At 41.5% G+C, this 23,420-nt stretch overlaps 2 protein-coding genes across 2 annotated transcripts; both read right to left on the bottom strand.

Annotated features, from left to right (window-relative positions):
- Positions 1–2,297: 2,297 nt before the first annotated feature.
- Positions 2,298–17,238, bottom strand: slc17a5 (solute carrier family 17 member 5). The gene is made up of 11 exons (XM_076285638.1): positions 17,023–17,238; positions 12,936–13,126; positions 10,723–10,956; positions 10,313–10,400; positions 9,688–9,774; positions 8,704–8,822; positions 8,287–8,448; positions 7,947–8,079; positions 6,470–6,617; positions 6,088–6,178; positions 2,298–4,834 (listed from the first exon to the last, which is right to left on the bottom strand). Exons 1-11 carry the CDS (start codon positions 17,102–17,104, stop codon positions 4,703–4,705), a joined length of 1,467 nt encoding a protein of 488 aa, XP_076141753.1. The 5' UTR covers positions 17,105–17,238; the 3' UTR covers positions 2,298–4,702.
- Positions 17,239–18,406: 1,168 nt separating this feature from the next.
- Positions 18,407–22,899, bottom strand: LOC143124242 (uncharacterized). Its single transcript, XM_076285639.1, has 8 exons — positions 22,311–22,899; positions 22,074–22,186; positions 21,234–21,897; positions 20,403–21,066; positions 20,042–20,109; positions 19,748–19,841; positions 19,531–19,652; positions 18,407–19,235 (listed from the first exon to the last, which is right to left on the bottom strand). Exons 1-8 carry the CDS (start codon positions 22,530–22,532, stop codon positions 18,798–18,800), a joined length of 2,385 nt encoding a protein of 794 aa, XP_076141754.1. The 5' UTR covers positions 22,533–22,899; the 3' UTR covers positions 18,407–18,797.
- Between the last annotated feature and the right edge of the window lie 521 nt (positions 22,900–23,420).

Raw genomic sequence — 23,420 nt, forward strand, 5'->3', positions numbered from 1 at the left:
CTCTATTCCCAGTTCTGTCCAGAAACGCTCTGAGACAAAGTCAATACACCCAGAAAAGTTTGTATTCTAATAGCCAAGAACGTTGATTGTGTACTAAACCCGAACTATATATTTTCTCCCTGGAATTAAAAACAGCATATTACTGAAATTTGCCTTAGCCTAAGAAAACCTTTTTGATCTCACCGTGACTTGTCATTCTACTGCGTAATAAAGTCTGATATTTCCAGACGCCTAGCTCCTCTAGTCATGTTCTGGCTAGCGCCGTCACAGCTCTTTATGGCTGAGACAGACCAGCACCATGGACAAAGGCATAACACAAGAGCAACTATTGCACAACATTCCTGCACTGCCATACTGTAGCCTGCAGATGCTGTATTGCTGCAGGGGTACTAAAGGAGAGAACACATACACACACACACAGGCCCAGTAGAGGGCCCAATCCGGGCCGGATCTCAGTCTGATTCTGCTGCTGAGCTGTCCTGGCCCGTTCCAGCCTTAGCAGTGAAAATGTAAGGTTACATAAGCAGGCACTGGTCACATGGTCCACAGCTATCAAGGTCTCCTCGCATATCAGAGCAGGAATCATATAGCCTACCCTGCCGAGGATTTCCTTTCCATCACCAACAATCAGCTAGTCAACAGCCGACCACATAACATCAGATGGCCCAAAGAAATCATGTAATTGATCGAATCATGACAACACAAAAAAACACCCTTGTCTACCAGTGATACCTTTCTCTGTGTAATCTGCAACCCTCCCCACCGCTTGTACCAGCCTGCCAGGCAAACGTTCCCAGTGTTTTTGCTGGCAGGGCACTGCCTAGAGACATAACAACAGGCGAGACAGACAATATCGGCATGCGACAGACTCAGTGCGTCTCCGCATCATTCGGCTCGCCATGTCTTGAGCCGCACAGGAGGGACCTCCATTTTGTCCAAAGATTTTGCTCGACTGCGCTGGCAAGTACAGACGCAGCCATTTCTGGAGACAGCCAGAACTGCTGCAGTGGCACCATCAGCCCAGTCAAAAGGGAGACAGGAAAGAGAGGAGGGGAAGAAACCAGCATTGCGGTTCAATCTGTTAACAAAGCCACTCTGTATCAGTGAGTAATAGACATCACTATGAGACATCATTAAGAATCCACCAATAGTCACACTTAAACTTACAACTAGAATTCACTTGCTTCCAGACATGACAGCCAAGAGGACACTGAGGCAGGTGACATTTCTTTAGAGAAGACACTCACCTGCTGCCTACAACTGGTGCTGGCGTTAGAAGTGACCTTACTGTCCAATTAACCCGATTCCCAGCTTAACTAAGGTTAACTTGTGGGCTATTACTGTTAAGATTATCTAACAACCTGCGATAAGAGTCGATGCTGCCATTATTATTACACATTCCAAAGGACAGGCCTGACTGTCTTCATATTTCTTCCCTGGAAACTGGTATATTCGAGTTATTATAATGAAAATAGTGAAGTTTGTTTATTTTAAACCATAGCGACAGGGACCACTCGGGTGTCGGGAGGATTTATCCACACGATCCTCCCCCTGCAAACGCCGCCATGTTCTATCATCTCAAGTGTTGGTTAGCCTGATATTCACTTTCAATGTCGGCTTCAGCATCACTACGTTATTTCGAGTTGATGCATTACACGTAATTTTCCCGATAAATATTTCCCCAAGAAATAGGCTACTTAGACACACAACTAAGAAAATGCTACTGCAGAAATTTGGGGATATCAAGGACAGCATGCATAGAGAACTGTAGCCTACCTGCTCTTCGTTTGGTGATACCCGGTCGCCGCAGAAGAGGCTGAGCTGCGTTGGTGATCCGGTTATATTTCAGGAGGGGAGGGGGGGAATAGGAGTTGCGCAAATGCACGCAACACTCATGTCCCCTGTAGGGACAGCATCATTTGTGAATATAATAGCAGCATTACTGATGGCATTGAATGCTGTTCATTAGATCAATATGCATACATTGCACATAGGCCTATTTTAAAATGTTATCATATTGTAGGCTATTAGCCCAACTTACGCCAACAGAGTGATCCGTTTTGTAACAGGTGCGCAGACTACGTAGACTGCGTTCACTGACCTAGTACGGCGCTTGAAAACCCATATTGACACTATTATTCGTGTGCCCTAGGCCCTGGCATCGTTGTAGTCGCGGGCGCGGACTATATGAAAACGTGAATGCTTTTATTTGGCTTGGCATTTGGATTTTAAATTGATTCATTGACAGCACATGAGCAGAAAACCTAATGTTTCTGGCAAATTGCAATAACGAAAAATGCTGATAGATCTTTAATATTCCTGTGCGTTCAAATTGACAGTGGCATAAAATGTATTAGCTACCACATAAGAATGTATTTGTAATCCAGCATGTGTTGCAACTGCTACACAGTGAAACATCATTCTCATCACAAAGTTTTTCAAGTTCAGTACAAAGACTGTGTTTACAAATGACCCTTGCAACTCAAAAATACTAAGCCCGCGAAGGGCCATGGTGGAAATGTATTTTTAGAGGTCCTTTTCCATTCCCTGGAATTTTGACTTTGCAAAGAATGTTAAACTATAACGAAGGAACGCAAAAGTATTGCGGGGGAATACAATGGGAACTCAATAAATAAATTCCCACCGCAATATAGAATAAAATCCCACCATGTCCCTTTGCAGGACCTTGACATGATTATTCAAAATAATAAAATAGCCTACACATTCAAATAAAAGTTTAACAAATGTTACAAATAAAATTGGCAAATAAGTTTTTAGTTTTTTTAAAGAAATGTGAGTATGAAAAACCTTCCCTTCTGATCTCAGGGTTCAAGCAACACCTTAAAAGTAGGGTTACAACAGTTTAATTAACCAACTGAATGACGCTCCCTGACTTGAACCAACAGGCACACCATTCCAGAGTGATGTATTTAAATATGTAAATACGTCAGCACTTGTATTTTCACAGAAACAGAAAAGAAGGGGGAAAAACAGGGCTGGTCAAACTTTCACCTGAGCTAGTCCTTGACTCCAGACATGAACGAAACACATGCCCGCTGGAGAAGTCATGGCTAAAATCCTGTCTGCAGTATTGTAATTGTTCATGTAGTGATTGATTCTTGCACTATGTTTGGTGAACTATGACATCAATAACAAGTGTATTTGAGAAGAAGTGTTACGAATATATGCCTTTGCACAATAGGCTACACATTCTAGGAAAGGACATAGCACATCAAAAAATGAAACAAATATATGCCTTTGCATAATAGGCTACCTCACATTCTAGGAAAGGATGTAGCAAACCAAAAACAAGTATTCAGTGTCAAGTGTCTGAATTAGTTGAAACCAAAAGTGCATACTAATTGCGGATTTAAGGCACATCTAGGAGAGGAGATATTAGACACCTGACCAGAGAAAAAACTACTACAAAGCTCAAAAGTCTTATGGATCTGCTACTGTCTGTACAATCCAAACAGATGGATCTCCAGCTTTTCAATATTGTGCTAAATATGATCGCAGATAAAACACAAAGTGTGTGGAGATCTAAAGCAGTAATGTTATGGTCCACTGTGAAGATTACTGTAGTTAGATGGCGATAGATGACCCGTCAGTGGAACAAAAAGGCTTGACACATTCACCCCATTCAACCCCAACAAGATCCACAACAGAATGCTATTAGTTAGACAGCCTTTGGCATACTTTTGGTTCGACAATCATACTTTCTTCATCATAGTACAGTTTGGGTACAACAAAGGCCAGGGCATTTGTTCTAGGAGAACACAGGCTTCATGTGTGTTCTGGCTTTCAAACTCCAATACACTCCCAACCACTTCATTTCAGCTCTGGAATGTCAGTACTCCAGAGGAAACCGGTATTTGTAAAATAAATGTAAATGCTTTGTGATCGTACTGATTTAATCTAAAGGCAACTCCTTCAATAATATCTGTTTTGCTTTCAAACTAAACTACCATTACATGATGGCAAAGCAAGCCATATCTTCACAGTTTTCAAAGGACCATTGTTTCCCCTTTTCAACACTAATGCAGCAGGTCTAACCATAGCCTCCACCTTAATAGGACCAAAATGGGAGAAACTCTAGTCTCTTTTTACAGATACATTTCTTGTTGTAACAATCTTTATAAGAAATCGAATACAGTTGAAACCATTTATGTCTCAACTTTCAGCACTTAACCTTTTAATGGCTTTTAAATTATTTGAACACCAGGGTCCATTTACATGTGAAGTTGACCCAGAAAGTGAACAAGTTAAGGATAATTTACTGTAGACATAACTGTTCCTTCAAACAATTAGTGAAATACCAATTCACTGGTGTTCCCTTTACACCATTAGTAAGCTTGACTATCAATGGAATTCGATAAGCTTGAGGAATGGCTCATGAGCAAAACAGGCCAAACAGGCCACCATTTGGGATGGTGAAACAAATATAATGCCATGAGTAAGTAATGAACGAAAAGGCTGTAGTATTGACATGTAAGGTGTTGTACAAACACATACAAAATAATAAAACAATATAATATTTACATATTATAAAAGAAAAAGTCAGCCATGTAAATCTCTTTTGATAATTGTGTGAATACTACATCTATCTAAGACTGATCCCAAAGTTCAGTTCAGTGTCCATTCCTTTGGTCATACCACATGCATCCTCCGTAAATGGTGAGAGCATCTTGCATTGTGAGTTTCACTGAGAATGTGTGCGGTGGACAGCCCATGGCTGGACTGACCCCTGCCCAAACAGCGTGAAGAAGGCTGCTCCAAATAGGTTAATCCCCGCTGAGATGTAGAACACAGTTCGCCATTCCTCCATAGTGTTCTAGAATGTTAGAGAACACAAGAGGAGAAAGGATTAAAGGTCCAGTATGTAGGAAATAATGGAAAATAAACTGTAACCATTCCAAAAATGATCACCATATGTTGTCAGAGAGTGAGGAAACACGATGAATTGAAGTAATGGCTTATTTGACAACATTACTCTAACCTGTGAAATCCCGTAAAACCCATGAAAAAAAATCAGTTACGGGGCGGAATCTCTTGGAATTTTCGTTTATGTTTTGAACGATTAATTCTAGAATAGCGTATTAATAATGGGCTAGGCGTCCTCCTATTTGGGTTGCCAAATTAGCAAAGGCCAACTGTCAACAGCTGTCAGTTGTAGTCATGAACGCCTACAAGAGGCAGGCAAATTTCCAAAATTAAAACAAGAAACAAATTAAGTGGATGCGCATCGGAGGAGCTTCCTGAGATGGTGACGTCTTCGTCAAACTAAGAATATCAAGTCTGACACAGAGCTGGCCATATTTCTCCACAACAGTTAGCCTATGCTAAACTTCATCTGCATCGCTAACTTCAGCTAAATATGTTACGTTGGTTAGAGAGGTATTTTTTGTTTTCACTCTTTCAGTAATGTGTAGCTGGGTCATGGTTGGAGAAACGTTAAAGCAGCTGCAGGTCAACTAACGTTAGCTAAGTCTTCATTACATCTGGCAACCCAGAAGAGGCTCGCGTCTGGTAGTCTTGAGAACGTTCACCAGTGTTTTGATTTTGTCCTACAGAACGTTCGTTAACAATCCTACAAATCGCACCTTTAAACATGGACAGCAGAGCCGATAGATAAGGCTCTGATGGACAGTATAAACCAAAGATTCTAGAACAGAGCTCCGCTCTAGAATCTTTGGTATAAACACTACCTAAATGGAGTTCTAGAATAAGATGATCTAGAATAAGAGTTCTAGAATAAGAGGATAATTTTACCGAAATAGAAGGATAAAGTTATGTCAGAGAGACGGTTGATAAAGTATATTGTATATTAAGGATCTTTGGTTACACTAACTGCAAGCATGAAAGAGTATGACATAAATAATTGACAGCTGGAGAAAAGTGAAATGATTTCTCAGAGTGTTTTTGCATAACATACCGCTTGCAAAATGCATTAGCATTACATAATATTCAGATAAAAGGTGACTTACATTGTGAGTAAAGTCTTAGTCAATACTGCCTTCTTGACAACACTTTGTCTGGACCGATGAGCTGTTAGAGCATCATATACTAGAAAAAAAGGCAACTTACGGATTTAGTCAGTGCTCTTGCTATGACTGGTCCCACCATTCCTGGGATGGTGGCAAAGGAGTTGGTGATCCCAAGTAAAATCCCAGCATAACTGTAGACAGAAGACAAAAATATCTAAATAAAATATTATAAGCCAAGAAAGCTTTCCAACAGACTTATAAAAGCACTTTTCAAATATGCCACGATCAACAGTTTCATAATTCACCAATCATTATCCAAGAAAGTAATCTCTTAACTAGTAGAGCACTGTTTAACACTATGGCCGACAGTTTAACAGTGATATAAACATTATATGGGTGCCTGTGATATACAACTGTCTGTAAACCATCTGAGTCTTTATAGCCTTGAATTCTCCACAGAAGAGAAGGCAGTGTTCTCTTACGAGGGTGCGATGTCCAGATGGTTGATGTTGAATCCAGAGGCAGACACACCACCCAGCGACGAGGAGGCAGTGAGGAAGGCCACTGCCATGATGTAGTCACAGTTTGTGAAGCCGGCAGCAATCAGGAACAGTGCCGGCCCAACCATTCCTGCACGCACACACACAGTACTCATTTACTTTACAGTCATTCAACTGGCATGACATGATCACACTGGAATGATCACAAAAACAGATGATCTGAGGAAACAAATGTCTCTGGGACACTCCTCAACTCTATCGGAGATATGACAAGACCTGACAAATCACATGTGTCAGATACAAAAAAAACATCTATGACCTACAACGACAATCCATCACTATGAACATATATAATAACAAAATGTGCCATTGTTGATGTTCTGTGTTTGCTTTTTGCTGAAGTTCTGTTGGCCCTCATACTGCAAAACCATACTGCCTTTGCCTTGACCTTAATAGTCCAGGCCAGCGCCCGGCTCCACCAGCTGCCCTGTATCAGCTGACCTTCCCCTCCTGACACAGCAAATCAGCCTCAGCACACCACAGACTTCCCATATTCACGGTCTATCTACTCACTTTGCCCCCCCACCCCACCCCCCCACCCCCCGCCCGCCCGCCTGCCTTCTTCCTGCATGGCTGGCCGCTATGTCAGCTTCTGCAAACTTAGTTACCATGCATGATGACACAGCAAAGCCTGATTTTCAGGCTAGAGTGGTAACGATTCAAAATCGGCCAGCAGAGATGTCTCACATGAACGTCACGTTAGTTCCCTCTCTGTACCACAGTGGTTTTATTATGGCTAAGTTAAATAACCAATGCATGCACACAAGCAAAAGGACATTAAATTACACTGCTCCACAGAAGCAAGTCGTGCCAGTTGCTACAAGCTGCCACACAGCTGCTACAAGAACAGTGTCCTCTTTATAGATGTTTTGACCTCATAAAATCACAAACTACACATTTCTCACTAATGTTAGAACAATATAGTCTTCACTTTAAACTCAAACCAGTCTTCATCAGTCTCACAACAGATCTACTGCTGAGGAAGCATCAAATGAATATTGTGTCATAAAATATAAAATCTCACGGGTGGATGTAAACAGAAGATTCAAATCTGTATGAGTATATTGAAAACATATTATGTATAACTCAAACCTAGAGATGACTGAGGGGGTAGGGGGGAGATTAAAAATTCTGTAGTCCATGTAAATGCCATTTCCCCTTATGGGCTATGAGATAATACTCCACGTAAGTCTCTAGCTGAATCATCACCACTCTACCACCGCTAAAAATGTGAATAGAATAAAGCTGAAGAGCTTTAAAAAAAAAAAACTGCTTAATAGCTGAATAAACAACATTAAAACAATCTGGAAATGTGAGACTGATGTGAGACCAGTGGCTGACTGGGGTGAAACAAGAGACACAGAGAAAAGAGGAGTCAGAGGCAGTCTCCCTCACTCACCAATGAGGGTGAAGGCCTTGCGCACGGCAACGGTGCGGAACTGACACGTCTCCCTCAGGTAGTCTGCCAGCTGACCACCCAGCAGCGCCAGCAACCAGCAGCCCAGGTAGGGCAAGGCTGACAGCATCCCATTCTGAGACGGGGTCAGAAGGTCAAAGGTGAAAAAAAGTCCACACTGACTGTTCCTTTCAATGGTTTGAGGTCATATACAACTCTACTGCACAATTCAACTGTAAATGAGAATATTATCAATAATAATCAATTACCAATCAATAATCATATCAACTATAGATTAGAAGTGAGATATGAAGGCCTTATTCATTATGTTATGCTCTCTTACCTGTTGGATACTGAAGCCAAGTATGTCATTCATGTAGGTTGGAAGCAGAGTCAACAGTGTGTAGAATGTCCAGTTGTAAGAGAAATGGGCGACTACTATTGCCCACAATGGCAACGACGTTAAAATTGATCCCCAGGGTATATAATCCGAGGTTGGAGAGAGCTGTGAGAAGATTACAATGTATAGATGACTTATACTTCTACTTATATACATTATACATACATTATGTATTATTGCTGTTTGATTGTGTGTGTTGTTTGTCATTGTGTGGGTGTACATTGTTCTACGTGTTCTGCCATTCATACCAATAGTGAAAGAAAACAAAACTGAATCAAATGGGTTGTGAGTTAAAGGACAGCCATCCTACCCGTACAAGGCTCGAAAAATACAGTCCCTGGGACTGGAAAGGAAGGCTACCTCGTTTTTGAGTGAGGCAGCGATGTAGAGCCTCTCTTGTTCTGATATCCTGGGATGTGTGCTGGGTGTGTTGCTCACAAGTGCAGCCCAGAGGACGAACCAGACCATCCCAACAACTCCTACAGATACCACACACACACACACAAACAAGAGTGCACGCATGCACACAAACACAGGCAAACAGTTCAGGATTTCACTATTTACAAAGAAGCATCAGCAACTCAATTAACCATGCTGTATCTTAACTCTCACTGTACGACCATTATACTGCATGACTAAGCAAGAGGAAATCTGGAAAGGTACAGATATTTTAAGGAACAAACGTTCCCATTTCCCATCATTCCTAAGGGGAAAAGGCCAGGGAAAAACTGGGTAAGACTTGGGCTGTCCACCCACAGAGATTTAACAGATCATCTGTTAAGATTACAGTTCAGTATGTGAAATTGCTGTTGAATATTTCCTGAACATCACAACTCCCAAATACACACCCTTTCCATAAATTGTAGTCAACAGTGTGTCAACAAACAGGTTGTTGATAATCTGAGCTTCTGTAGATAGTCTGTGGGAGAACTTTCCAAGTGTGGCCAAAAACAGATACAGAGAACGGTACAGATATCTTACTCATATTCACATGGCAGGCATGAGTTAGTCATGTGCTGGCCATAAACATGATCATGCAGCTCTATGGTTTTGTGACAGTCAATATTTGCTGTAAACTTAGAAATGACACACCTTTTATCTTCTACTGTCTTTATTGTTCAGTGTTTTTTATATTTATATTACTTTTTCTGATGTAAGTGTTTTTTCCCTTTGGGGATCGATTAATTAATTAATTAATTAATTAATTAATTAATTTAGACAGTGAGAGTGTTACAGCAGACACAAAGTCACCCTGAAGTTGAATTAGAATAAAATGAAATGAGAAATACCTATTAATTTATAATAAATAATAAATCACTAATAACCTAAAGACAATTAGCTCACCAAATACATAGAAGACATAGGTCCAGTCAAGGTAGAAACAAATCATGCCAGACAACGGCAAGGCCACCACAGTTCCCAGCTGAGCACCTAAAGAAATCAGACATTTAATGACATATGAGATACAGTACTGGTAATTTTCTGTCTATTAGCCACATTGTGTATAAACCACTGTTTTAGGCAAGTTGAAAAAATAAAACCATATTAATACCATATTAACTGCCCCTGTGTATTAACCTCATAGCTGAAGAAATTTAGCAAAATCAATGTATAAATCTCAGCTAATGGTTGGGAAATAGGATTCTTTTCATGAGATAAAGAATTTTTCACACAAACACCATGTATTAAAGTGGTTACTGAAATTCAAACACTCCAAATTTTTGGATACATTATACAGAAATGACATCCTTTCTTTTATCAGTGTATTATTTCACATATTGTCATGGTATCTGAATCACTAAATTTGCCTTCGGCTGTATAGAAAGAAATACGCAATTAATACTAATCTGTTTCTTTTGTATTGATATTTCGATACAATGGATGTGGATAGACAAAGACAAAATGTTGTGACAAAATAACCACATAAAATGCTTCAAACAACAACGATGGGTTCCATCATTCTGGTCACCTGTGTATGAGATGGTCAGCAGTCGACTGCGCTCCATCGGCGGGGCCCAGGAAGCCCACATAGCATGCATGGCAGGAAATGTGACGCCCTAGCAAGAGTGGACCACACATTTAGAATTACGGATAAGAACCACACAGACATGACTCAACAAATACTAACTTCCCTTAACTCACTTTGCATAAGGGCTGTGTTACAGTCCATGGTCATTTGCATAATCATGAGGCCACACATAACACAAGACACAAAAAAGTAGCCATTCTTGTGTTGAAACCGTTTTTTTTTTCTCCAATTATTTAATCATTATCACCCATTATTCTACGAGTTGGCAAAGTAATCCTGTTTTTCCCTTTTTGTTGCCATGACTGTTTACACCACCAGGGCAGTAGAGAAGAGTTGAAGGCCGAGTTTACCTCTCCAATGCCCTCCAGCACTCGAACAGCAATGAGGTAGCCGGCCCCCAGATCTGCTGCCACTGGCGTGAGCAGGGTGAAAATCACAGTGCACAGGATCCCAAAGCCCAGCAGCCACTTGGCGCCATACTTGCGCGCCAGATAGCCGCCGGGTATCTGCGTCACTATGTACCCGTAGAAGAACGAGCCCAGAATCCAGCCCTGCGTCTCCGAGTCCCAGTCATACACACTGGCCTGGGGAGGCAATTTGCTAAACATGTTAGTCACGCTCCGCTTGAAATCGAAATGTTTTAGTTGTGATCTCTATAAAAGTGAGCCATATCGTCACATGACAGTATCACCAGTATACACGACCAAGCCAGGTCACTAACCAAGGGTGATATGCATGCTTGGGCTTACTCACAGTGCAAAGGGCTCAGGACAGATTCAATTGCATTTTCAATTTGATTCAAGTATTGTCATGTTTGCTTGTCAAGTGCTCACCAGAAATGAACATTGCATGACACTCCTGCGATCCAAGACAGGTTCTCTTCTAGTTGTTTGTTTTTTCAATATTTATTTTAAATAATCAAACAGCAAACATCCTGACTTATATCCTCATGCACATCTCATTTCCAAATAATAGCCTACTACAGACATGGACACAAGTTACTCTCATTATTAAAGTGAAAGGCACCTAGACTTACACACCACTAATATAATGTAATCATGACATTAAAGGTAGGTGTTAAAAAAGTAAAAAGGTTGACAGTGGGTTATGAAAGTTAATAACAATTAAGTTACTCAAACTTGTTTCATTTTCTTTCTCTCCAGACATTTCCCATTATAGAGCAGCTGGTTCTGTGCAACCAAAGGTATTCCGCAAGATACAGCATGGAAATAGGAAGAGGCCACTAAATGACTTCTAATACAAAGACTTCAAATGGTTATAGTATTCCATATTTAGTGTTTTGCTACCCCTTCCATAATTTTTTCGTTTCCAAATTCCCCATCGTCTGTCTTCAAATCAGAATCAGACTTTTCTAACTGGAAGCAAGACAGTGATTCAAAGACAATTCCAAATCAGACCATTGTAAAAATAATTGTTGAAAAAAAAATTGTGTAAATATGATGTAGTTGTTGCTCACATGCTGTGTGTGTGTGTGTTTGTTTGTTTAAATGTATGCAAACTGGCAGTGAAGGTGGTTTCTCTTATAAACAAAAGGGGAAAGAGTAAAACTTGAATGAAATTCAAAAAATGAATATGATTGTACAAATATGATGTATGATTTCTGTTTAAAATATCAATGCATTTCCGCTGAAGTGTCTATTATATTTTAGTTTTATATATTGTGTTTTCAATGCACATTATAAATAAATGGGAAAAAGATTTATATTGGCTTTTTAGTTTTTTAGCAAAAGTATTTGAACAAGGTGAGACTGGTGAAATATGTGCACCTTACTGCTGTGGTGTAGTCTACTGTCTAGCTGTAGTGGGTATACTGTGATCAACCCCAAATGTTAATACCTTTCCTTGCCTTTTTTAAGTGGGTATACTGAGATGGTGATGCTTTTTAAGTGGGTATACTGCATAGTCCTGCATATCACGTAGACTACACCACTGACTTACTGAACAAGGGATTTTCTGTGCATGGATGTTGACCGGTTCTTGGCCCCTCAGTGTATGATGTGGCCCCTTTGTGGCCCCTGTCTCAGAAAAATCCTAGAAGCGCCATTGCAATATAAGTGTTTTTGGGAGATCTGCAAGACTACTTTTCTTGATATTTTTCTCCATTACATACATATTTGTAAAACGGACCCCCAGAACATACATACATAGCCATCTAATCTTCCTCTCAGCTAATGTAATCTGACATCGGAGCTGTCCAAGCCAAGGTCCACCAAGTTCACAGAAATGTACCACAAGACTCAAGAGTCAACTCAATAGAAAAAGAACAACCTAACGATAAACATTCCACTGGTCCAAACCATTACAAGCAAAATACTGACCCATTCATTCCATCCCAATAGAGCTAGAGGTAGTCCCCACCCGCATCCCAACTGACACTCCCAATCACTCATTACAATGAAGAAAACAGAAATTAACAAACCACATTAAACACACGCAATTCAAAGTATCTTTGTAATACAGTTTGCATTATATATTTTTTTTTCATTCAGTTATGATTAGGTGACTTAGAACAGGTCTGACTTTATAGGAAAGACTGACTTACGGTATGGTTGTGTTTGGGTCTCGCTGGGCTGGTGTGCCTAGGACAGACAGACTGGCTGGCATTGCTGGAGCTGGTAGTGTTGAGCATGTCTACCATGGCCACGCTCAGGTTCACCCGCAGGGCGTAAGCCACAAAGAACCCATAGCAGGCCAACACGGACAGCCCGTAGCGCGCTGAACAGCAGGCAGGAGCTGAGAGAGTCAAGTCAAGTCAAGTCATATTTATTTATATAGCACACTTAAACGCAATGTTATTGACCCAAGGTGCTCAAAAATAAAATAAACAGTAATAAAAACAAAAAAATAAAATAAAAACATAAATGACAAAAAATAAATAAATAAGTAAATAAATGAAAATACAAAATAATAATAATAATAATAATAATAATAATAATAATAATAAACAGGTTATGATTGTAGATAAAAATAAACATATGGTTACTGAAACTACTACTACTATAGGCCTAGAGAAAGATGTACAGTAAAGGTAGATGCCAGTTAATATAATGCAGAAAAGAAATAGAAATAAAATAGGAATAAACAACCAAACAAGGGGAGAAATTAATGGACATTATAGGCCAAAGAAAATAGATGGGTCTTTAAATTTGATTTAAAACTACTGATGGTGGGAGAGGACTTAATTTCTATAGGGAGATTGTTCCAGAGTAGTCTAGGGGCAGCAACAGAAAAAGCTCTATCACCTTTAGTTTTAAGGGTTGCCTTTGGGACTGATAGAAGAAGTTGTGAGGAAGACCTCAGTGGCCTAGAAGGACAGTAGGGACTTAAAAGGTCACAGATATACTGTGGTGCCATTCCATTTAGGGCTTTGAATACAAAAAGTAAAACTTTAAAATGAATTCTGTAATTGACAGGTAACCAATGGAGTTGGGCCAGCACAGGACTTATGTGCATATGTTTCTTTGTTCCAGTAAGAAGCCTAGCTGCTGCATTTTGGACTAATTGAAGTCTAGCAAGGGTAGACTGGTTCAGACCTAAATACAGAGAGTTATAATAGTCCAGCCTAGATGTAACAAAAGCATGGATTACAGTTTCTAAGTCAGTATATGAGAGGCAGGGCTTTAATTTAGCCATTTGTCTTAGTTGAAAAAAGCTTCCCTTAACCACACTACTGACTTGCTTATTGAAATTCAAAGAGGAATCTAGGAGAACACCTAGATTTCTGACCTCACTGTGGCAATTTACAGCCAGTGGCCCAAGTGCATTTCTTATCTTAGGAACAGAGCTGAGTGGACCAAAAATAATTATCTCTGTTTTCTTTTCATTTAATTGTAAGAAGTTTGCAGCCATCCAACTCTTTATGTCATTAAAGCAGTTAAACAGGCTTTCCAAGGTGCAGGAACTATCGGCTGTTAATGGCAGATAAAATTGAGAGTCATCAGCATAGCAGTGATATTGAATGTTATGTTTGTTAAAAATGGAGCCAAGAGGCAGCATACAGCGGGGAAAATAAGTATTGAACACGTCAACATTTTTTTCAGTAAGTATACTTCCAATGAGGCTATTTGCATGAAATTTTCACCAGATATTACTATCAACTCAGATAATCCACCCATATAAAAAAATCCAAACATTAAAGTCCATAGGTAGAGTTATGTGTAATAAAGTGGAATGACACAGGAAAAAAGTATTGAACACGCCTGCTGAAATTTCTTAAATACTTTGCGGAAAAGCCTTTATTCGTAATGACAGCTTCAAGGCATTTCCTGTATGACGAAAACTAATCAGTCACAGTATTCTGGTGTGATTTTGGCCCATTCTTTTAAACAGATAGTCCTTTAATATTGAAGATTCCAGGGGTCCCTCTTGTGAATCCTGATCTTTAGTTAACTTCCAAAACTGTTCAATTGGATTAAAGTCAGGGCCTTGATTTCCTTTCTCTGAAACCAATTGAGTTTCCTTTGCTGAATGGTTTGGATCATTGTCCTGCTGGAAGGTCTAGCCATGTCTCATCCTCATCATCCTGGTGGATGGCAAGATTCTCCCTGAACAAAATGACTCCATTCATGATTCCTTCAACTGTATGAAGTCTGCTAGTACCATGAGATGAAAAACAGCCCACACCATGATGTCACCACCTCCAAACCTCATTGTTGGTATGGTATTTTTAGGGTGATGCACAGTGCCATTTCTCCTCCAAATATGGTGTGTAGTATGACATCCGAAAAGTTCAATTTTGCTCTCACCAGACCAGAATACATTCTCTCAGTATTTCATAGGATTGTCCAAATGTTGTGTAGCAAACTTTCAACGAGGTTTGACATGTTTTTCTTCAGCAATAGAGTCATGCGGGATGAGCGTGCATAGAGGCCATAGCGGTGAAGTGCATTACCTATGATTTTCTCTGTAACAATTGTACCTGCTGCCTCCAAGCCTTTCTGGAGCTTTCTCTGAGTGGTCCTTGGATCTTGGGCTACTCTTCTGACTATCCTTCTGACTTCCTGGTCAGAAATCTTGCAAGGAGATCCTGTGCATGGCCAGTTGATGATGCAGTGATGTTCCTTCCACTTGCAGATAATGGCTCCAGCACTGCTTGCTGGATGAATCAGAAGTTTTGATGTGCATATGTAACCAGTACCATTGATATGTTTTGCAACAATAAGGTTGCAAAGGTCTTGGGAGGGCTCTTTGCTTTTACCCATCATGAAATGTTTCTTGTGTGACACCTTGGTAACAAAAAACCTTTTTATAGCCCACCAGTCTGTACTAACCCAGTTTATATCAATTTGCACAGATAGGAGGGATAATTTCTCTAAATACTTATAGATTCCAGTTTGTTCCTTGCTATTCCTTGCCTTTGTGTACTGCTTTTTCTTAGCGTGTTCAATACTTTTTCCCTGTGCCATTCCACTTTTTTACTCATAACTCTACTTTTAGACATTAATGTTTGGATTTTTATATATGTGTGGATTACCTAAGTTAATACTAATGTCCGGTGAAAATTTCATGCAAATAGCCTCACTGGAAGTATACTTACTGAAAAAAATGTTGACGTGTTCAATACTTATTTTCTCCGCTGTATATAGGGAGAATAGCAGAGGGCCTAAAATGGAACCCTGAGGGACACCACATTTGATAGGTGCAATGGACGAAGAGCAATTACCTAATCTTACAGAGAATGTTCTATTATTCAAATATGATGTGAACCATTTCAACACCACCCCTTGCAGAGAGGGAGTGGGGGAGAGAATGGGAGGGAGAGAGAAACAGGACACGTGTCGCAATCCATAACTGCATGGTTGTTTTAAAAGTTGACAATATCACTACACTCTGATGTTATGACACATTAGGCGTGTTCGCCTTCATGCAGATCTGTGCAGATCTGACTTGATGTGATGCATGCTGGGTTGAACATGCATCACATCAAGTCAGATCTGCACAGATCTGCATGAAGACGAACACGCCTATTATCTCATGTTTTCCACCTTAAAGTAATTTGGTGACGCCCTTTTCCTGCCACCACCTTTCTAGTACTGCCCAAATCCCGTGACTAGCCGGAGGAATTGCAAGTTACGAGGCCAAGTTTTTTTTCTTTTCAAATCGCAAAGACCTAATCACACATTTGCGTGACAATAATCCATTAAACCTGTGCGGTTTAAAACCAAAATGTTGAACTGTGCGCCCTAATAATCGACTGACTGTGGCAACAAAGACTTGTAAACAAAGACTCAAATCGGATAACGATGCTCATTTAAAATGCAGCATATTAGGACTTCTGGCCAATTGACCAATGGCCAATTTACATGATCTATGTTTTGCTATTTGACTTGGGCAGCGGGAAACTATGGTATTGTACTGAGAGTCTGACAATGAATGCAGTCAGTCTGGATCTGGACAGAAAGCTGCTATCTGCTAGGAAGTGAGCATCAATAATTTATAGCGCAACTTTATGCCATTGCACAATATACAAAGCCATCACTTGTGCTCAATAGTTTAGTAACATTGTAAATATATGCAATTTTAGACAACGTATAGTTTGATAGGCTACTTAGTGTAAAAGTGTCGAAAGTAAATACAGCTGAGCAGCTATCCTCAAGCTGTTAACTACAATAACCAGAAAACTTGTATACCTTTTTCTGCATTTTCCTCTTTGCGCTGCAGCAAGGGCCGATTGTAGTCATCGGTCTCAGTATCTGATGCAGAATGATCCATCTTACAACAGACGTCTGTAATGTTAGTTCAACATACGGCACTACGACTTCTGCATCCACCGTCTGTATATCTGCTCATTTCTCTACGGGCTGTTTGTGTATTCTTATAGGTGTTTCTGCGGTAGATTCTGCCCTAATTGCTTCTCTTCCTACTTTATAGGGGAGGGCTGTTAATCACTGTTTTGGATAGTTCCCTCTACTGGACTGGAGTTTAAATACAGGGAAATTGTCATAATATCTCAAGACTTTCTAGTCTAGACCTTACTGTCTATGGCAGGGGTGTCCAAAGTACGGCCCGCGGGCCAACTGCGGCCCGCCACGCACTTTAATCCGGCCCATTAGTTTATCATAGATCCGGCCCGCCACGCACTTTAATCAGGCCTGCTTTAATCAGGCTAGGTTATCATAGGCCGCTCGCTATTCCAGCATAGACAACGTTGTGATTAACTTTAGGCTACTGCAAACTGCTTTACACTCTTCTTAGAGAGCGTTTACCATGTCAATGTCAAAACAGCTTGTTACATCGCAGCAGATCTAACTACGTTATGCTACTCCATTTAATTGGGAACGCATTTGAGCGTGCACAAGACGGAGATACTGCGACAGGTTCCAGCTGGCTTGTTATTGTTGATAATTGATATCTCCTTTTTATAAGAAACTTTTAAAAGGAAATCGCGATGGCAACAGTAGTTTCCACTACTGACCATTTATAAACTGTGAGCCATAGGCACAGCACTAGCCATAGGCTAGTGGAGCTGGCTTAAAGTGACAGTGCACCATTTATAAATGAACAGTATTTCTTAAGAAATTAATTTTCTACAACAGAATTACTTTGTCATTTAAATGATACAAAACATAATATATAATATATATATTTTTTTTTTTTGTGTGGCCCGCCGGCCAATTTTCAAAACCCAATGTGGCCCTTGAGTCAAAAAGTTTGGACACCCCTGGTCTATGGTCTAGACAGACTCACATCCTGCTTTTCAGCAAACAAAAGTACGCCTTATGAACTACTTATCTTTTCTAGTTAAGGAATAAATATCCATACGAATATACATCAAGGTAGACCTGTATGTTTTAACTTCAGCTGATCTGCTTTCAAAGGTAAATGGACTTGGTGTATACAAGCCATGATGTAGCAGTCACCAAAAACATCTGTTTTCATTCACACTTCAATCAGTTTCAATCAGTCTTTTTTTCCCAGCAGTCATACACACACCAAAATGTAAATTATCCAGTTTGTATTAAACAAGGAGCAAATATGAAGGTTTTGGAACATCACTGACTCAACCCACCAAGGAATAATACATGTGGTAACCACATGGTGAGTTTATTTCCAAAAAATATTCACAAAATTTTTCACACTTCCTCAGAAATGAAGTGTTGTGAAAATGTTCAACAGAATGTCAATGTATAGATTGAAATACACCGACAATGGATTTTCCTGGTAACCAACATGAAATAATTGTACTACACCGTTATTTTTAACTGTCTGATTTCTTGTAAATTATATGAGGAGATCCAGGTGTTTAAAGTTATAGCTATTGACTGCTGTTGTCTTCTCCATGCTGTTGATCAGAAAGTGCCATCGCCAGGCAGGGACAGCATTGGGTTGTGATTGAAGATTCCAACTAAATGGAAAATACAAAATGGGGGAAACAAAACAAAACAAAACACTTCTAAAGTAACAGCTAAGTGGACTTTGTCTTAGACTTCCCAGCCTTCTCCTTCTTTAGTTTCTTCTTCTCTTTTTTCTTCTTTTTCTTCTTCTCCTTCTTTTTCTTCTTCTTGGCGCTGCCGCCTTGGGTAGAATCGTCCGAGTCACTGTCTGAACTTCCTTTTTTGTCTCCGTTCTCTACCGAGGAGCTCCTCTCCCCAACCTTAGGCTCCACCTTCACCCTGACAGGTTCCGCAGGCCTGGCAGCAGAACCCTTCTGGTCCCTGCGGTCGGGCTCATCTCGAGCCCTCTTTCTGGGCCAGTGTCCTGGGCTCAGTTCCCGCTCATCTCGGTGTGGTCCCTTGTCATCTTCTGCAAGCCGCTTCTTCTCTGAGTGGCCAGGTCCTGCGGAGTGTTGCGAAGAATGGCCAGAGCCGCTCTTTGTGTCGTTGTATAACTTAGGCATGGATCCCTGGGGAAAAGAAACAATTACAAAACTATTCATCTAATCCTTCCCTAATGACCTTCAACAGCTGTGCTTGGCATTTCTAATAGCAAAGTACTACTAAAACATTAAACATATAATGGGTTGCATTGTGTCATGGTGTTTATGGTTAACTAACTTAGCAGATGCATTTATCTCATACGACTTATTATATTGCATGTAGCATATTAAATGCTGCAAAATGTGCTTTGTCAAATCCATAACAGAGCAGCTGCCACACACTGCCACACACACACACACACACACACACACACACACACACCTTTCCCGACTCTCTGGAGCCCTTGTGGCAGCCCTCGTGCCTTTGGGCGCTGGCCAGATCCCCAAAGAACTCCTCACACAGCTTACAATAGAAGCCAATCACTGGAATCAAGTTCCCTGACCCTGCAAAACAATCAGTGGATACATGACTCACAAAATGATGTCTTCAAAAGGTGCACCTCAATGTAACACATGGAGAACCAGTGTCAGACTTTTACCTTCTGTCTTTAAAATGCTCTCCAGTTCTTTCACCAGGTGTTCTTTCCTCTTCGCTCCACCGCCATGTTTGTCACTTCGATCTCTTTCTCTCTCCTTTAAAACAATCAATGCTAAATTAATACGTATTTCTAAATAACATCACTACTAGGTGTGTAAAAAGACTTCATAGGTTCCAAAAGGACACATTCATGACATAACAAAATATTTCTAACAGAAGGAGGTATACCAATAAAACAGGATCTACAGAGAAGATTACAGAACTGCACATTTTAAATCCACGTAAAGTGACGCACCTTCTCCTGATGACCGCTATCTCTATCCCTATGGGAATGCTTGCTGTCCATGCTCTCCGACTTCGACCCTGAAAAGTGAGTACTCAAAATAGTAAGAAGGCTCTACCAAAAACACACAGATACACCTTAACATTCATTCATAACTCTGAATCTGACCAATGTATGGCTTGGGATTAGCAAATTGACTGTTAAATAGAATATTCAATTATTTTCCATAATTAGTGTCCAATTGAAATGAATTATCATGAATTTATTATTAATACAATAATTACTACAATTATTCATATTCTCTGTGAACTCATTTATACAACTGTAATAAGTTAAATTAAACTGATTAAAAGGCGTGGAAGGACTCCTTCACCTTTGGATGAAGGCGTGTCACGCAGCTTTGAAGCGATCTTGGTGATTTCCGCCATGCTCAGAGTCAGTCCCATGTTCTTCAGGAGGCTCTTGACCCTTTCAAACTCGGCACTGCTGGGCGTCCCCTCTCTGTGGTCTTTGGCCGGGCTGCTGGCTTTGTGCCTGTGGGATGGAGGGCCCTTTTTTGGCTCTGGCGTGGAGCTACGCTTCTTCGCCGGGGCTCCCTGGCTCATGCCAGTCAGAGCCAGCGCCGACTGGGCCTGCTTGAAGATGTGGCTCATGCCCGGATCACCCAGGAGCGCCTTGAACTGCTGGAGCGGAGTTGTTGCCGCCGACGCCGACACAGTAGTCTGAGAGTCCGCCAGTGGCCTCATCGGGGTGCTCTGGGTGGTGCTCTTGTCTCCGTACAGGAACTCCTCCTCGTCCTCGATGTCGGGGACGTCGGCGGCGACCACAGGCTGCCGTTGTCCTTCCGGAGTCTGCGGGCTCGGCTCGCCCATCATGCTCAGGATGCGGGAGAAGCCGCTGCCGTCCTGCCGCACCCTCTCGTGAGGGAGAAGCGAGCTATCGGTCACCTCCAGTGGAGCCACCTGGTAGGCATCGGGTCGGTGCGGGGAGACGGACGCCTGAACTGGCACAGCAGAAGGACTGGCCAACGGAGCGCTCTGCAGAAATGATGCGTATGTGAAAGAAAACTTTTTTTTCCTAAACATCTGTGATACAATTTCATCATACAAATATTGTGCCCTAACTACACAAATACCGCTTGGGCATCCAGAAATATCGTTACAAATTTGATCATTCATTCAATTTGTTTTGTTTTCATTATTACCTGTGTCTGTTGTGTAAGGAAGGCTTTCTTCACCACAGACAGGGAGTCCTCCAGGCCCTTGCTCTGCAAAAGCTGCTTGAGTTCATTGAATAGGTCCACCTTTGAGGACAGACTGGAGTTGCTGCTACTGCCCACAGGCCCACTGCCTCCACTCCCAGGCTCCCTGCTGAATGCATAACCACCAGTGTCTCTGGCCTGGCTCCGGCCTCGGCTCCTGGGACAGCTCCTGCTCCGACTCCGGCTCCTACTCCTGGGCCGACTCTTGCTCCGCGCCCTGCTTTTGGCCCGGCTCTTGGCCCGGCTGCGGCTTCGCGCTCTGCTCTTGCTCCGTGCCCGGCTCTTGCTCCGCGCCCTGCTTTTACTACGCGCCCTGCTCTTGCTCCGCGCCCGGCTCTTGCTCCGCGCCCGGCTCTTGCTCCGCGCCCTGCTCTTGCTCCGTGCCCGGCTCTTGGCCCGGCTGCGCCCTCTACTCTTGCCCCTGCTGCGGCTGCGGCTGTGTCCTCTCTGCTTCTGCGAGGGACTCTTGCTCCTGCTCTTCCCTCGGTCCGAGGTCTGCTTGTTGTAGTGCCCCCAGGTAGTCTCCGTTGCCTCTCCTTCTCTCCCATTGGGCTTTGACTGTCTGTCCTTGGCAGCCAAACTTCGGAGGAATGCCTCTGCCTTATCACTAGAATTTGTTAGTGCATCAGTAAAACAAATTAGAAAAGTCACATCACATGAATGCTGAAAAACTAGGTTCTGAATTAAATGCAGAACCGTTCCAAACAGATTAGACAAGTTTCAAACTTGATGACTTGTGAAAGCAGAAACCACATAGGAAGTTGCGATGCAAAGAATTCAAACCTTTCATCCCAGTTGCGAGCCTGGTCATGCGTTTGGAGAGGCGCTATGTTGTGCTGGCTACCAACAGTAATGACCATACTGTGATCAACAGACAGACCGCTGAAAGGCCGTGCCTACAGAAAATGGAGGATGAGGATGGTTTGTTGCTTTCATTTTAACAACTTGTACTCGTTTAGATAACATGAAGCATTGGCTTTCCTGATGCCGTGTCTAACATTTCTAACTCCTTGTACTCACGTCCATGAACGTAGGTCTGGTGGACGGGAGTCCACTTGGGTGGCCAGGCGGAGGACCCCGGTAAGCGAGACCCGGTTGGCCATGATAAGGTGGTTGGTACGGTGTTCCATATCCAGTATTAAAACGAGGACCTGGAGGACCGTTTGGGGGGCCACTGACAAAACCAGTTGGTCTCTGACTTTGTCCGGACCTATAATTTTGATTGGACACACCGCGAAACATGTCGCTGCTAAAATGGCATTGTTAGATAGGCTTTGTCTATTTATTTTCTCCGTTACAGTTAGAATGTTAACTTGTGGAGTTAAAAATGTATCACCATCGTCAACCCACGGTACCACTAGCATCCAAAAACAGTCGCTGCGCTGCTGCATTCAATGAAGTCCTTCCTCCTACAGTTTACGTGGTTTTTGTGAAGCCAAAGTGAGCAGTGCTCCCTACCGGTTGGTGGTGTAAACAACAGCGGTTTTAAATGGACAGATCAGGCGAAGAAAATAAATTGTTATATGTGAAATCTATGTCTTAAAAGTAAATGAATCAAAGTCAACAGCAATTGTTTGATTCAGTTTAAACGGGAACACCCTTTTTTGACAGTGCATCAAAGTTTGTTGTCATTTTAGTTGTGGGACAGTGTCCAAAGTGTTCATCGGTGAGCTGGGCTCTGTGGCCTGCTTTGTTGATTGATAAACGATACAAAGAAAATTGCGAACTAGACGAAAAGAGAACTTCAATGAAGATTTCCCCTTATAAAACTTTTAGTCGTGGACTATGCTTCATTAATCTACATTAAATTGGCCCTGATTGTTTAGACCTAATATTTTACTGAAGATCAAATATCAGTTGCACAACCTGTCAAAACCCATCCAGGTCATAAGGAATTGCAGTTTTGATTAATAGCTAATAAATGGTTTTGACCACTTCCTCTTTTAATGACTACAGAAAACTGCATATTTCAGATCAGAAGGCAGTTACACATTTAGTTACATGGAAACTCCACCACCTACAGTAGATTGAAGGAGTGCTTTATTGAATTGAACAGTCAAGGATAACATCTCTCCAACACATCTCCAAATATTTGTCATTTCCTCAGACAAACTGGACGAAAATGTAGGA

This window comes from Alosa pseudoharengus, unplaced genomic scaffold (assembly GCF_046254945.1).
Source record: "Alosa pseudoharengus isolate Yale_2024_CS ecotype anadromous, Long Island Sound unplaced genomic scaffold, YU_APseudo_1.1 YU_APseudo_1.1_scf_15, whole genome shotgun sequence".
Lineage (NCBI taxonomy): Eukaryota > Metazoa > Chordata > Actinopteri > Clupeiformes > Clupeidae > Alosa > Alosa pseudoharengus.